We start from the raw sequence: 14,617 nt of genomic DNA on the forward strand, positions 1-14,617 counted from the left end.
TCAGTGGTTAAAAGCACTTATTTTTATGGAAGACCTGAGAACCCACCAGAGTTGGCATCTTGCAACTGTCTGTAACTCTCACTCCAGGAGATCTGATGCCCTCTTCTGGCCTTCATGGGTACCAGGCATGCACTCCGTGCACAGACACACAGACAAAACACTTATAGACATAAAATAAATATTTTAAGTCTATGTACATGGGTGGTTTGCCTGGATTTATGTCTGTGCAATTCATGCCTGCCTTCTACTCAGGAAGTCAGAAAGCACTGGGATGGCAGGAGTTACAGGCAGTTTTAAGCTACCAGGTGGGTGCTAGGAACTGAAGCCCAGGGAGTATTCTGGAAGAGCAGCCAATGTGTGTGTTTGTTTTAAGGGCCGTGGAGCTGGTGAGATGGCTGTGTGGCGCTTACCACCAAGGTTGATGACCTGAGTTCAGTCTTTAGGGACCCACCGATGGAAGTAAAGGACTCCCAGAGGTTGTGTCCTGACCTCCACACCGCATCTTGACATGCAGCCTCACAAAACCAAACAGATAATTACAGTACAGCAGGGCTTGGATGTGGCTCAGCTGGCAGCGTACTTGCCTAGCTCATCAAGTCCTGGGGTCCATCCTCAGCACCACCTTAACTGGACAAGGGTGAGGCTGGGGAGGTGGCTCGGTGGCTAAAGAGCCTTGGCTGTTCTAGGAGAGGACCTGGGTTCAGTTCCAGTCTACAGATGTCTGTCACTCTAGTTCCGGGGGGAATCAGATCTTCTCACTTCCAGGAACACATGTGATGCACATCTCACACACAGAGACAAACCACAAGTAAAATACATATATCTAAAAGCTCTTTATCAATTGTGGTACAGACCTGCAGTCCTGCGCTCCGAGTGGGGGGCAGTTCAAGGTCATCCTGGACTACAGGGTAAAATAACAGGGCTCTGGATGAGGACTCGAAATGCAAGCACAAGGACTTGACTTCAAACTTCCAGTACGTATGAGGGAGCCAGACATGGTTGTACCAATGCCTGTGTAGCCTGTCCCTCCAGCACCAGAGTGTAGTTTTGGCCCAGTGGTGAAGGCCATGCAGCTATCATGCTGCTCTTTTGGAGGGCCCGAGTTCCTTACCCAGAATTTGGTGGAGCTGGTAGTTCTTGCTGCTTGGAGAAGGTTGGACCGTGGGTCCTGAGAGACTTCCTGAGACGCATGGCACTGTCCCCTTGTGCACACCATCGCTGGACAAAAGTATGAGCTAAGTAACCAGAGATACCAGCTGAGCTGGCGCTGAGCTGGCGGAGGGCCTGCCTAGCATGCCCAAGGCGCTGGCTTTCATCCTCAGAGGGAAGGAAACCTGGTGTGGAGGTACATGCCTGGCATCCCAGCATTTGGGAGATGGAAAGCAGGAGGATCAGGAGTTCAAGGTCATCCTTGGCTTTGTACTGAGTGTGGGGCAAACTGGGTTATGTGAGACCTTGCCTCAAAAACAAAACATCATCACCATAGGAACCTGCATGGAAATGAGTGTTATGAACTTCAGATTTTTTTCAAATCTTGGAGTATTTTTATATAAACACACAGAATTTATTTACATTTCTGTTGTTTGTTCTGTTTCTTTGAGACAGGGTCCCCTATAGACCAGGCTTGCCTGGTACTCAGTAGGTAGCTGATGGTAGGCAGGATTGTCTACATGTCCACTCAATGCCTCTACCCAGGTCCTCCTCGCTCCTCTCCCTTCCCCTAATAAACCAGAAGGAAAAAAAAAATGAGCTGGGGTGTGGTTCAGAGGCACAGCACTTGCCTGGTGTGTACAAGGCCTGGGTTCAACCCCCAGAGCTGCAACACAGAAAGTATGGCAAAAGACAACACAATGCAGAGGCTGGGAAGCCTAGCATGCACAACACATTGGGTTACATCGCCAGCATCAAATACACCAGGCGGGAAGAGAAGGCAGAGGATCAGAATCAAGGCCTAAAAGGAAGGGGAACAGACGCGAGACATCAGCTTTGTAGCTTTTATTAAATCCTTTTACTTTCTAAAACATGATTACAAGAAAAGAATACTTCATTTATGTGTAACACTGTCTTCATGGACGTACCGTGGTCACAAAGTAGAAATAAAATGGAGTATACAGGAAAGGAGAGGAGAGACCGGTGTTTGACCCTGGTGGCCCCCACAGAGACACAGAAAGCAGAGTGGTAGAAACAGACAAGGGCTTTTCCAAGGAGCGTGTACTTTGGGGTCATAGCTGATGCTTCCAGAACCTTAAATAAACTCCCTTGCTGGCTACAAGGCTAGAACTTGGGGGCTCAGCTCAGAGCATGGCCTTTCAAATGTGCCCTAGGCTGTGAGCACCCGGAGACACCAGCAGCTGTCCTGCACTTTGGTTCTCTGTTTTATACACGTGCGAAGACTCCATCATAACAACCATCCCCCGGCCCACCCAGCTTCTCATCCATTGATCATTTATTCATTCGCCCACCCCAACACTCATCCATCCATCTACCCATCTACTCATCTGGCCATCCATCCATTCATCTCATGCATCCACCCATGCACCCAACCATCCACTCATCCACTCATCTGGCCATCCATCCATTCATCCATCCATTCATTCATCTATGCATCCACCCATGTACCCAACCATCCACTCATCCACCCATCCGTCCATCCACCTGTCCATCTTATTTTCTCATGCCAACCAAGCCTCTATGCCTTAGATAAACCCCTTCTACAGAACTCGATCGGAGTAAGACTCCATCAGACCAAGAGACCTACTTGTCTAGACGACAGGCGAACACTTCCCTTTAGCTCATGAGCCTCAGCGCTGCCCTGCTGAGGTTTGGCTCCAAGGCCCAGTGGGCCCAGCTGTGGCCTGGATAAGACAGGGAGACTCGACAGGGCATGTCCTCCCCTATCGCAAGGCACATCTAGAAGCTGTTTCCTTTTTCTTCTTTATGAAGAAAAGAAACAAAGGGAAAACAAAAACAACATCCCCCCACTAACCACGCTGAGCCTGGGGACGGAGAGGAAACCCTGTAAGAGAAAAGTGCAGCCTGTCTGTACCCTGTCACCAGCAGGAGCTCCAGGGCATTAAAAACAAACACACAAGCATAAAACTACTCATTTGTCCCTTTGGATTTCAGCAAAGCCTGTCACTTTAAGCTAGTTCTGGGAGTGCTCTGAGGCCAGCCAGCTCTTAATCAAGAACACATGGGCTTCCTAGCGAGCGCCTGTACTTGGTCAGTATCACATCCTCTGTTTGCTCTCCTTTGAGGAGGGAGGTTCTGAGCGGAGACGCTGGGAGCCACTCTGGAATGGGCTTTTTTCTTTTTTGTCTGTAAATCTGAAAGTTTTTCTAGGAGCATTTTCCTCTACCAAGCCCTCCCTGTGGGGAACAGGGAGGTCTGCATAACTTCTCCTTGTAAGTTGGTCATTTCCAAGTCACAGGACCCACCAGAACATCAGCTGCAGGGTGACAAGCCCTGCGCGCGCGTGTGTGTGTGTGTGTGTGTGTGTGTGTGTGTGTGTGTGTGAGAGAGAGAGAGAGAGAGAGAGAGAGAGAGAGAGAGAGAAAGAGAGAGAGAAGGGTGGGGGTGGGGGGAGAGGGAGAGAGACAGTGAGAGGAAAAAGACAAATGAAAACCCTGCTTTCTGACTGGAGGCAGACGGCTAAGGTACGGCAGTCTTATTTGTGAAGCAATCACAAGAGACACCCCTGGCCCTAAGGAAACTGTCCAGAGGTGGAGGGCAGTGCACAAAACCCTATTGTACACTAGACAATGAAATGAGGTGACAAAGGGTGTTGAGCAGGCTTTGTGGAGACCTGCTGTAGTGAAGAGGGGACAATGGGCACTGTAACATTCCAGTGACATTCAAATTTAGCAACTGAATTCTGACCCCTCCCACCCCCTAACAATGACTCAAGAATACAGTATTTTCCCCTCTTGCCCCCACTCCTCCCATAATTGCTGTATGATTGTTCTCTATGTTCTTCACAAGAAACCCACACCCGGGCGTCGTCAACTGGCGCCAACTGGGAGGAGATGTAGCTTGGCTTACTGGCTTTGAACCCAGCTTGCTGGGAAAGGCTTCCTGGAGCTAGAGTCTGGGAGCTGTCAGGGCTCCCTCAGGGAAGTGCAGGGGTTTGACTGCCAAGGCAGAAAGAGACGGAGGGATGGAGAAGGGACGGTTTGATATGTGGCTTGTGGCTGGTGGATCCTGGGAGACTCACTGGCTCCTCCCCATATTCACTCCTCAGCTGAAGATGAAGTCGGACTCTCATAGTCTGACATGGGAGCGAACTGTAAGGAGAGGCAGAATTCTTTCTTGGCATACTTTCAAATCCCTCTGAGGAGGGGGATCTGCTGCGGATGGAGAGGGAAGGAGGGGCAGTCCCTGCCTTCCAACACACCAGACACAGCGACAGACTGTCACCCTGTCCTCGCAGAGAGAAGGCATGGGAAGGAATCAAAGTGGAGCCCAAGGACAAGAGAGGGAGACCCCTGCACCAGGTCAAGAAGATGTCCGGGAGAAGGACCAGGGCAGAGGCTCTGGAGGTAGGATTGGAGGGGCTTGAGAAAGTCTGTCATGTGACCCCAGTCCCTGAGTAAATGGGGCGGCGGCCCACTCCCCCTCCATATATATACATAGATGATAGGACCTCACAGTGTAGTCCTGGCTTGCCCAAACTCACAAGCCAGCTGGAGAAGGATCATAATATAGTCAAATATACTCATCTTGAAAAGCAACCAAAACCCAAAATAATGTTTTAAGGAATCGAATGTTAATGTAGAGGGCTCAAGATAGGACACTGGCCCCTCTGCTAAGTTATACCCCAGCCCCTCACTGGGGGATTCTGGGTAGGGGCTCTACCCTCAGCTCCAGCCCCCCTTTTCCTTTTGAGATAAGTCTTACTTAGTTGCCCAGGCTAGCCTTAAACTGAACTTGTTAGCCAAGGCTGGAGTGAACCCGCAGAGCTCACCCAGAGCTCCTCTGAGCCCCACCTTCTGGTACTGAGATCTGGACTCACCGAGCACTTGATGTTCATGCGTGAGTACAACATAGATGCGATCTCGCTCTGCCCAGCGTCCAGGGCCACCATCAGTGCTGTGCTCCCATCCTGAAAAGCACCTATAGCTCTAAAGATGCCCTGTGTGCAGCCCGCCCTCCCTGGGGAGCCCCGGGATGGGGACTCACACGGTCGGTGAGTGAGATGTCACAGCTAGGCACGGCCAGCAGGAGCCCGGTGATCTCCTTGTGTCCATGCTCACAAGCACACATCAGGGCCGTGGAGCCGTCCTCATCCTGCATGTTGACGTCCACCTCGCAGGCCAACAACGCTTTCACCACGTCCACCCGCCCGTGACTGACGGCCAGCATCAAGGCCGTCTGTCCTGCCTGGGACAACAGAATAGGGCTGTAGCTCTCCAACATTCCATGGCTTCCGAGTGCTCTGACATTGACTGGGTGCACATGTTGGCCCCACCTTCCCCTGGCTCCTTCTCTTCCCTCAGGTCTCAGTATAAACAGGTATTCTTCAGAAGGGCTAGCCTGGTTCTACCCACCTACCATGAGTTCCCAATTCATAGGTGGAAGTTTATGTAAAAACTTATCAAAGCTAAATAAAAAGGAAACAACAAACATAACCAACTAAGATCTATATATATTCCTACATACTAGTTACCCCCAAATAGTTAAAAATTGATGACCGCCAGAGGATGGATAGACAAAAAAAAAAAAAAAAAAAAAAAAAAAAAAAAAAAAAAAAAAAAAAAAAAAAAAAAAAAAAAAAAAGCAAACCAGATCAAGTCATACAACAGAATACTTCTTAGCCAAGAAAAGAAATGTTATTCAGAATTCTAATGGATACTCTAACTTGTAAAAACTTTGAGTGTAAAATCAGACCCACATACACAAAAAAAATCACAGATGGTGTGTGTGTCTGTCTGTTTGTGTGTGTGTATCAGAGCCTCACTGCAGAGCCCCCAGAATGGACAGGAACCTATGACACTTTTGTCTTAGTCTGCTGACTGTTAAGAGCTTTCCTGACCACTCTGATTCACATTTAGGCCACTTTAAATCCATTTTCTTTCTTTTTCTTTTTTCTTTTTTGTTTTTTTCCAGACAAGGTTTCTCTGTATAGCCCTGGCTGTCCTGGAACTCACTCTGTAGACCAGGCTGATTTCGAACTCAGAAATCCACCTGCCTCTGCCTCCCAAGTGCTAGGATTAAAGGCGTGTGCCACCACTGCCTGACTTGTAAATCCACTTTTAAGACATGTCCAGAATAGGTAAGATCAGAGCCAGCAGGGCCGGGGGTAGAGAGTGTAGTAGTGGGTGGGAGAGTTTCATCATCATCGTCATCATCATATAGACAGGTTCCACTTAGCCCAGACTGGCCCAGAACCTGCTATGGCTGAAGATGACAATAACTCCTAAGTGCTGGGGTTATAGGCATGTGTCACCTCTGTAGACAGAAAGGGAAGAGGGGAAGGAAAGAGAAGAGGTGGGGCTCTGGTATCACAGGGTCTCATGTTCAAGGTCTGCTGGGACAGTTCAGGCCAGCCTGGGTAACTCAGTGGAATCCTATCTCAAATTACATGTAAGAAGAGGGCTGTGGGCTAGAGAGGTTGTTCAGTGGTTTAGAGCACCATTGCTCTTGCAGAGGTTTAGTTCCCTGCACCACACTCTGGTTCTCGATCATGTGCTGCTCTAGTCCCAGGGGATCCGATGCGCTCTTATGGACACATACAAAAAGGCAAAACACAGCCAGCGTGATGCACATTTTTAATTCCAGCACTGAGGCAGAGGCAGAGGGGCAGAGGGGCAGAGGCAGGTGGATCTCTGAATTGCAGGCCACCCTGATCTACATAGCAGCTACGGCTATATAAACAAATAAAATAAACAAACAAAAAATAATAAATAAATTTTAAGAAAAAAACCTGAGGAAAAAGAGGGAGATGGACCCTGTGGATATAGCTCAGTGGTAAGGCACTTACCTAGCATGCGTGGGTCCCCAGGTTCAATCATTAGTGTTCCAAATAATAAAGCTTAGTGGAATGTGTGTGTTTACAGTTTCAGCACTCAGAAGGCAGAGGCAGATAGCTTCTGTGAGTTTAAGGCCAGCCTGGTCTATAGAGTGAGTTCCAGGACAGACAGAGCTACACAAGAAACATTGTTTCAAAAAACCTTAACCAACCAACCAAATAAATAAATAGGGATTAGGCATGATGGTGCATGCCTTTAATCCCAGCACTCTGAAGTCAAGAGATAGTGGATCTCTGTGAGTTCGAGGCCAGCCTGAGATATACTGTAAGACACTGCCTCAAAAAAGAAAGGTTAAGAGACCTTGTAGCAAGTACGGAAAGGAGCCAAGATCCATCCAGAGAAAGAGCCCATGCACAACCTGACTGGGATAAAGCTTATGGTCCCAGCACTAGGGAGGCAGAAGCAGGAGGATCCTAGATAGACAGTCTAGGTGAGTCCTAGATTTAGTGAGAGACATGTCTTAAAATGCTGGTCCTCTGGCCTACACACACACACACACACACACACACACACACACACACACGCACACACACATACACAATGAACACACGCACCATTTGCAGCTCTCTGAGCTTGCCCTAAGGCAGAATCACTCAGGTTCAAACATCAGCTCCTTGCCGTGAGTCCTGAAGAAATAATCCTGCTGCTTTGAGTCTCAATATCCAACTAGAGAGTGGTGGCTGTTCTCATGGACACAGAATGTTATCATGACCTGGCTTGGCCATTGCTTGGAGTTAATGAAGGAGGTTATAGAGCAGGTGAGGTGGCTCAGTGGGTAAAGGCCTTGCCACCAAGCCTGATGACCTGAGTTTGATCCCTGGGGCCCACATGCCAGTAGGAGTAAACTGAGTCTCAAAAAGTGAGCCCAGGCCTTCAGACCTGTCCCTAGTAAAGAGCTAGGTACACTGCAGCCCTATACCTGGCTGGCCTTGGCATTGACATTCCCAAGCCGGAAGAGCTGAAGGATGGTCTCAATGTCATCCTGGGTCTTCAGAGTGGCCAGGGCAGTGAGCATAATGGGGCTGTAGCCAGCACGGTTCAGCTTGTCCACTTGGCAGACACCTGCATGGGGAGGGGAGAGATGGGGTGGGCATGAGCCTCTGCCATCAGACTAAAGGCTGGCTCACCACGGAGCCCTGGGGATTGTGTCCCCTCCCTCTGTCTAGGCACAGCCAGTAGGTCTCTGTGCACTTGCTTATCACTGTGGAGACCAGAGAGTGATTTCAGGAGCCAGGTACCTCGGTTTGTGTTTCGTTTTGTTCATCTGTTCTGTCTGTCTTTAAAAAGATATTACTTTAAAGAGATATTTACTATGTTTTAACTTGTGTGCCTGTATATGTGCACATATATGTGCACGAGAGTCCAAGTGTCTCTGGAGTCTCTAAGAGGGTGTTCTAGGCAGATTATAGACAGTATGGGTGCTGGGAACTCCCCTGTGAGAAAAGTACCCATTTCTAACCACTGAACCACTCTGCAGCTGCCTAAACTACCGTTTACATCGACTGGGGTAGGAGTACCTGCCCTGGCATCTTGTGGAAATCAGAGGAGGAGGAGCTGGTTGGCAGGAGCTGGTTCTCTCTGGCCACCGTGTGGGTCAGGGGATCGAGCTTAGGTTGTCAGGCTTGGTAGCAAGTGTTATTACCCACTGAGCCATCTTGATGCCTCCATCTTCTTAAGAAACTTTGTGTGTGTGTTTGTGTGTGTGTGTGTAGTCTGTTGTGTGTATACACGGAGGTCAGAGGTCAGTGCCTGGTCTTTCTTAATTGCTCTCCACCTTATGCTGGACATGAGATCTGTCACTGGATTGTAGATGGCAGTCTGCAAACTCCAGTGACTCTCCTGTCTCCACCTCCTCATTCTTAGGGGCCAGCGTTATAGGCATGTGACTCCACCCCATGCCTAGATCTGGTTTTAGTTTTGTTTTCTTTTCTTTTAAACTTGGGTGTTGGGGACCTGAACGATGGTCATGCTGACAAGAAAAGCACTTCAACCATTGCACCATTTCCCCGGCTACCAGAGTTTTCTTTTCTTTCTTTTTGTAGCCAGTCTTTTTATCCTGGCGCTTGCTGAGCAGGCTCTGCCTCCCTCACAGACTGGGAGCTTGTCTACGCCATCAGACCAGGGAAGACAAGTTTCTTCTTGCCTGACCAATACCATGTCTACTGTCCAATCCCCAGCCCTGAGGTCACAGCCTTCCCCCACACAAGGGCTTTGGAAACAGAGTATCTGGAACACCCGAAGTATCCATCATTCAGTGATAATACCACCGCTCTAGTGTCTAGTCAGAATTCATTATACTGCTAAGACTGAGTTCCTCTAGACTGGCTACATTCCTCAGAGTAGGAGACAGAGCTTCCTCCAGCCGGCAAAGCCTCCTTCATCTGTCAGTGAAGGGCACCCTCTCCCCCACCCAACTTAGAAGGTGTATTGCCTCTATGACATCAAGAGAGTAGAAGCTCCCTCGGACTTGGAAAACACAGTGCCTCCCCATCAGACTTGGAAGCTTAATCCCTGTCTGCCAACCCTCCATCAGACTGGGAAGGGAGCAGGGACTTTAGACCAGGAAGGCAGCAACTCTCATGAGCTTGAGAAGACACGCCTCCCCCATCAGACCAGGTCTTGTCTGGAGGCTTACCACTGTCCAGCAACTGCCGAACCACAGGGAAGTTGGCATGTGACACGGAGTAGTGCAGGGCAGTGTTACCATTGCTGTCAGCGATGTTGACCACGTAGTCCAGCAGCCGGGCAGACATGGCCCTAAAGGTGACCAGATGTCGCCGCACAAGCTCAGGGTGTGCGTCACTGCGGCAGGCCAGGCGCAGCCACTCTTGGAGCACGGTGGTGTAGGCTACTTTCTGCAGACACAGCAGGAGTGGGAGTAAGGACTGGGGCTCCCATCCCCTTCTGCACAAAGATCCAAGAACGGAAGAGGGATCCCTCATCCTGCGGCTCCTGTGACTGACCAAGAGAGCACCTGTCTGACCCAGCACTCGGGAGCCCAGGGAAAGAAAACCCAGAGTTCAGGTCAAAACCGGGCTACACACTGAGAACATGTCTGAAACCAAACACGTGAAGTAAAGCAGAGGCAGGAGGACCTCTATGAGCTGAAGGCCAGCCTGATCTACATAGTAGTTTCAGGCCAGCCAGGCTACAACTCCATAGTTAGACCCTGCCTCAGAAAACACACAAATCCAGTGGGGTGGGGTGGGCCTGTAATCCTAGCTCTTGGGAGATGGAGGTAGGATCAGGAGGAGTTCAGGGTCATCCCCAGCCACAAAAGTAGTTCAGCGCCAGCCTGGGCTACACAAGATCTCAAAATGAGCAAAATGAAAACAAACGAAACAATGTTGTCCTTGATTCGGTCACAGGGAAAGTGACACTCTGGAGTGGACTTAGAATGCAGTGTACACTTGCTTACACTCTGGAGTGGACTTAGAATGCAGCGTACACTTGCTTACACTCTGGAGTGGACTTAGAATGCAGCGTACACTTGCTTACACTCTGGAGTGTACTTAGAATGCAGCGTACACTGGCTTACACTCTGGAGTGTACTTAGAATGCAGTGTACACTTGCTTACACTCTGGAGTGGACTTAGAATGCAGTGTACACTTGCTTACACTAAGACAATTATGGACAGCCCCTAAAGTCAAAGTATAGTATCTCTTGAACATCCCAAAGATAAGAACATGAAGCCAGGGTGTCTCCAGGTAGCAGTGGACCCCACAACTCACGCCCCACCCACCACCAAGCTGCACCCTTGGTGTCTAGATCAGGTGCAGAGACACCGAGGTAGGGTGTGGTGTGAGAATGTGCCCAGGGGTCCTCCGTACCAGTTCTCGCTCTGTGAGGGCATTGGGGTTCTCCAAGTATTTCTCCAGGGCCAAGCAGGCTGATATGAGGTCAGGGCTCAGGTCCATCCTGCCAGAAACAGATAGGAGTGAGCTTATAATATTTTACTTTCTAAAAATTTACTTATTTATTAACTTTTTAAAGCTTTTTATTTTATTTTACATTTTTATTTTTTTGAGACAGGGTTTCTCTGTGTAGCTCTAGCTGCTCTGGAACTCACTCTGTAGACCAGGCTGGCCTTGAACTCAGAAATTCACCTGCCTCTGCCTCCCAAGTGCTGGGATTAAAGGTGTGTGCCACCAACGACCGGCCAGACATTTTTTAAAATAATTTTTTAAAGATTTATTTTACTGTGCATTGGTGTTTTGCCTGTACATAAGTCTGCGTGAGGATGTCAGAATCCTTGCAACTAATGTGACAGACAGCTGTGAACTACTGTGTGGGTGCTGGGAATTGAACTTGGGTCCTCTGGAAGAGCAGGCAGTGCTCTTAGATGCTGAGTCATCTCTCCAGCCCCTTTATTTACTTTTGAAGATTTATGTTTAAGGGGTGGAGAGATGGCTCAGTAATTAAAAGCACTTTTTAAAAGGCCTGGGTTCGGTTCCTAGCACCGGCAGGGAGGCTCACAACTGTTTGTAACTCCAGTTCCAGGGGATCCCTTTTTGACTTCTATAGGCACCAAGCATTCGTGTGGTGCACATACCTACATGCAGGCAAAACACTCATATGAATAAAATGAAATAAACAAATCTATCACGATTGAATATGTTTGGCCCAGGGAGCAGCACTATTTGGAGGTGTGGCCTTGTCGGAGTAGGTGTGTCACTGTGGATGTGGGTTTTAATACCACTGTCCTAGCTGCCTGGAAGCCAGTCTTCTCCTAGCTACTTTCAGATAAAGATGAAGAACTCTCAGCTCCTCCTGCACATGCCTGCCTGGATGCTGCCATGTTCCCACCTTGATGATAATGGACTGAACCTCTGGACCTGTAAGCCAGCCCCAATGAAATGTTGTCCTTATTAGAGTTGCCTTGGTCATGGTGTCTGTTCACAGCAGTAAAACCTTAACTAAGACAAAAATCTAAAACATTTATGTTAATATTTGAGTGTGTCTGTGCACCTGACTGCAGGTTCCTGTGGAGGTGAGAGTGTAGCAGTCCCTGGAGCTGCAATTATAGGCAGTTATGAGCTACCTGATATAGATATCTCTCACTTTATCCTCCCCTCCTCCTCATCGTTATTTTGGATTAAAACAAAGACAAACAAACAAAAAAAACCCTAGGGTTTTTCTTTGTAGTTCTGGCTGTCCTCAAACTCAGAGATCTGCCTGCCTCTGCTTCCCAAGTGCTGGGATTAAAGGTGTGCGCTACTACCTCCTGTCATCAGCATCTTTTTAAAAGATTTATTTATTTTTGATCAATCCTGAAAATATACATACAGGTAGCATTATACAGACTGAACAGGAATATTATAGGAATATCTAGGTATATGCATATATGCATGCAGTAACAATTAGTTAAAAAAAATTAGAGGCCAAGAATTTGAAAGAGAGCAGAATAGCATACATGGGAGGAGAAAGGGAGAAATGTTACCAGATTATAAGCTAAAAAAGGATTTATTCATTGTTATTTTATGTGTATGGGTGTTTTGCTTGCATGTCTGTCTGTGCACCATGTGTGTCCTATTGGAAGAGGTCAGAAGAGGGTGTTGGGTCCTCTGGAACTGGAGTTACAGATGATAGTGAGCAGTCACATTGTTGTTTAACAATTTCCTCCAAGACTGAAACATTCCATCCCGCAGGAAGCTCCTTAAGCAGGAAGTAAACAACTCAAAGGAGCTTCAGGAAGTCCCTGAAACCTACCAGATTCGCAAGGCCTCTTCCTGCCACAGTCAACAATGAAAGTGGAGAGTTCCCACAGAGGAAGGGAAGCTGAGCTGTGGAGAGGACTCTCGGACCAGAGTCCCTCAGAAAGGACACTCGCCGCCTGTTGAGCTGCCTGCAGGCTGTGCAGTGTGCTCCAGGTTCCCAGCTTTGTGAGCTGTCATTCATGCTAGGGTGTGCCTTGGTGATGCAGCTGTGTAGGCCCCTTCTGATCTGTTAAGTAAACCCCCCCATTCCTGTAAGTAACCCCTATAAAGCTCATTGGTTGACCAAGTTGGACTTTGGTGGCATCTATCTTTGGTCTGTCATGGGGTTTAATGTGTCTTCCCAGAAAATGCTTCGTCTCACAACACATGTGGGTGCTAAGAATCAAACCTAGGTCCTCTGGAAGAACGGACGGCTAATGCTTTTAACTGAGCCACCATCTGAGCTGTCTCCCTGTTTTTTGAGACATGGTCTCATGTGTCCCAGGATAGCTTCAAATCCACTAGGGCATGTCCGTTGCCAGGGCTGGTGGAATTAACTGGGACTCCCAACTACTTGGAAGTGGAGGCAAGAGGATTGCAGGTTCAAGGCCAGCCTGGCTTACAGCAAGTCAAAGGCTAGCACGGGCAACTTAGCAACTCTACAAAGAAAGTGCAAAGAATGCTGGAGATGGGCATGAGGTTCAGTTGGCACGAGACCCTGGGTTCCAGCCCCAGCACCCATAACCTAGGCTGGTTACACCTGTCTGTAACCCTAACACACAGGAACTGGAGGTGGTAGGATTGCAAATTCAAGGTAGCCTGTGCTATAGAGTTCAAGGTTAGCCTGGGCAACTTAATAAGACTTTATTTCAAAATAAAAGGGGAGGGGGTGGGAAGATGGCTCAGTAGACAAGGGCCTGCAGTGCCGGTGTGAGGGCAGGAACCCGCATTCCCAGAACCCACAGAAATTCCAGGTGGGTATGTGGGAGGGAGCTGCAAGCCCTGCATGCTGGTGGAAGACACAGCCGATCTGCAGAACAAGCCAGCAAGCTAAACTGCATTGCACAGGCAGCTGGGGTCAGGGAGAGACACTGAGTGAACAGATAAAGTACAGAGGGATGGCCAAAGACACTGAATGCCAGTCTTGGGCGTTCCCATGCACACATATGTACACATATACCTACACAAATGCCCACATCACACACACATGCACACACATGTGCACACAGTACACAGACCCACACCTCACATACACACACATAAAAAGGAAGATAAAGAAACAACACTGACCTGTAGCCTTCCCATGCATACATATCCATATGCATCCCCAAACACATATGTACACAATATGATATGGACCCACGAGGCTGAGGCAGGCAGAGCTCTAAGTCTGAGGCTATCCTGGCCTATTCAGTGAGTTCCAGGCTAGCCAAGGCTACAAAGTGAGACCCTCTCTCAAAAAGACAAGAAAACGTTCAGAAGATCAGGTGAGATGCTCAAAGTCAAGGGATCCTTGTCCGCACAGAGAGTGCGTGACTGACAGGAATTCCCATCTGACTAAACTGACAGGAAGCCTGCACGGCCGGATCGAAGGCAGCAGCAGATCAGCTACGGTTCACCCTATCCAATGCCATCCCACCCAGAGAACTGACCGAATTTCCTCCTCAGGGTCCGGTCCTGAGGCCACCTCAGCTGCAGGCACGTGCTGGGGTTCCTGGGAGAGCTGGCGCCCCTCCAGACTGGTCTTGGCCACTGCAGCCCCTGGAGGCCTGAGCTGAGGGCAGTCAGCTGGGCTCAGAACCCTTGCTGGTGGCTCTGGGCCCTCATTTTCTGTGCTCTCGTGTTCAGAGTTTTCTGCTGTGCTGGAGTCTTCCGAGGAGGACTCATACCTA

General features: G+C 48.9%; 1 protein-coding gene across 2 annotated transcripts in view; it reads right to left on the bottom strand.

Moving 5' to 3' along the window:
• Positions 1-1,980: 1,980 nt before the first annotated feature.
• Kank2 (KN motif and ankyrin repeat domains 2) overlaps positions 1,981-14,617 on the bottom strand; it is a 33,087-nt gene continuing 20,450 nt past the window's right edge. For both annotated transcript variants that reach the window (XM_031344012.1, XM_031344013.1), the window contains exons 6-12: positions 14,378-14,614; positions 10,860-10,947; positions 9,664-9,883; positions 7,948-8,090; positions 5,179-5,379; positions 5,012-5,101; positions 1,981-4,283 (exon numbers count right to left, since the gene is read on the bottom strand). In XM_031344012.1, the coding sequence (XP_031199872.1) occupies positions 4,230-4,283; positions 5,012-5,101; positions 5,179-5,379; positions 7,948-8,090; positions 9,664-9,883; positions 10,860-10,947; positions 14,378-14,614 (1,033 nt within the window). In that variant the 3' untranslated portion in view covers positions 1,981-4,229. The remainder of the gene's footprint in view (positions 4,284-5,011; positions 5,102-5,178; positions 5,380-7,947; positions 8,091-9,663; positions 9,884-10,859; positions 10,948-14,377; positions 14,615-14,617) is intronic.

Source organism: Mastomys coucha, unplaced genomic scaffold (genome assembly GCF_008632895.1).
Source record: "Mastomys coucha isolate ucsf_1 unplaced genomic scaffold, UCSF_Mcou_1 pScaffold23, whole genome shotgun sequence".
Taxonomy (NCBI): Eukaryota; Metazoa; Chordata; class Mammalia; order Rodentia; family Muridae; genus Mastomys; species Mastomys coucha.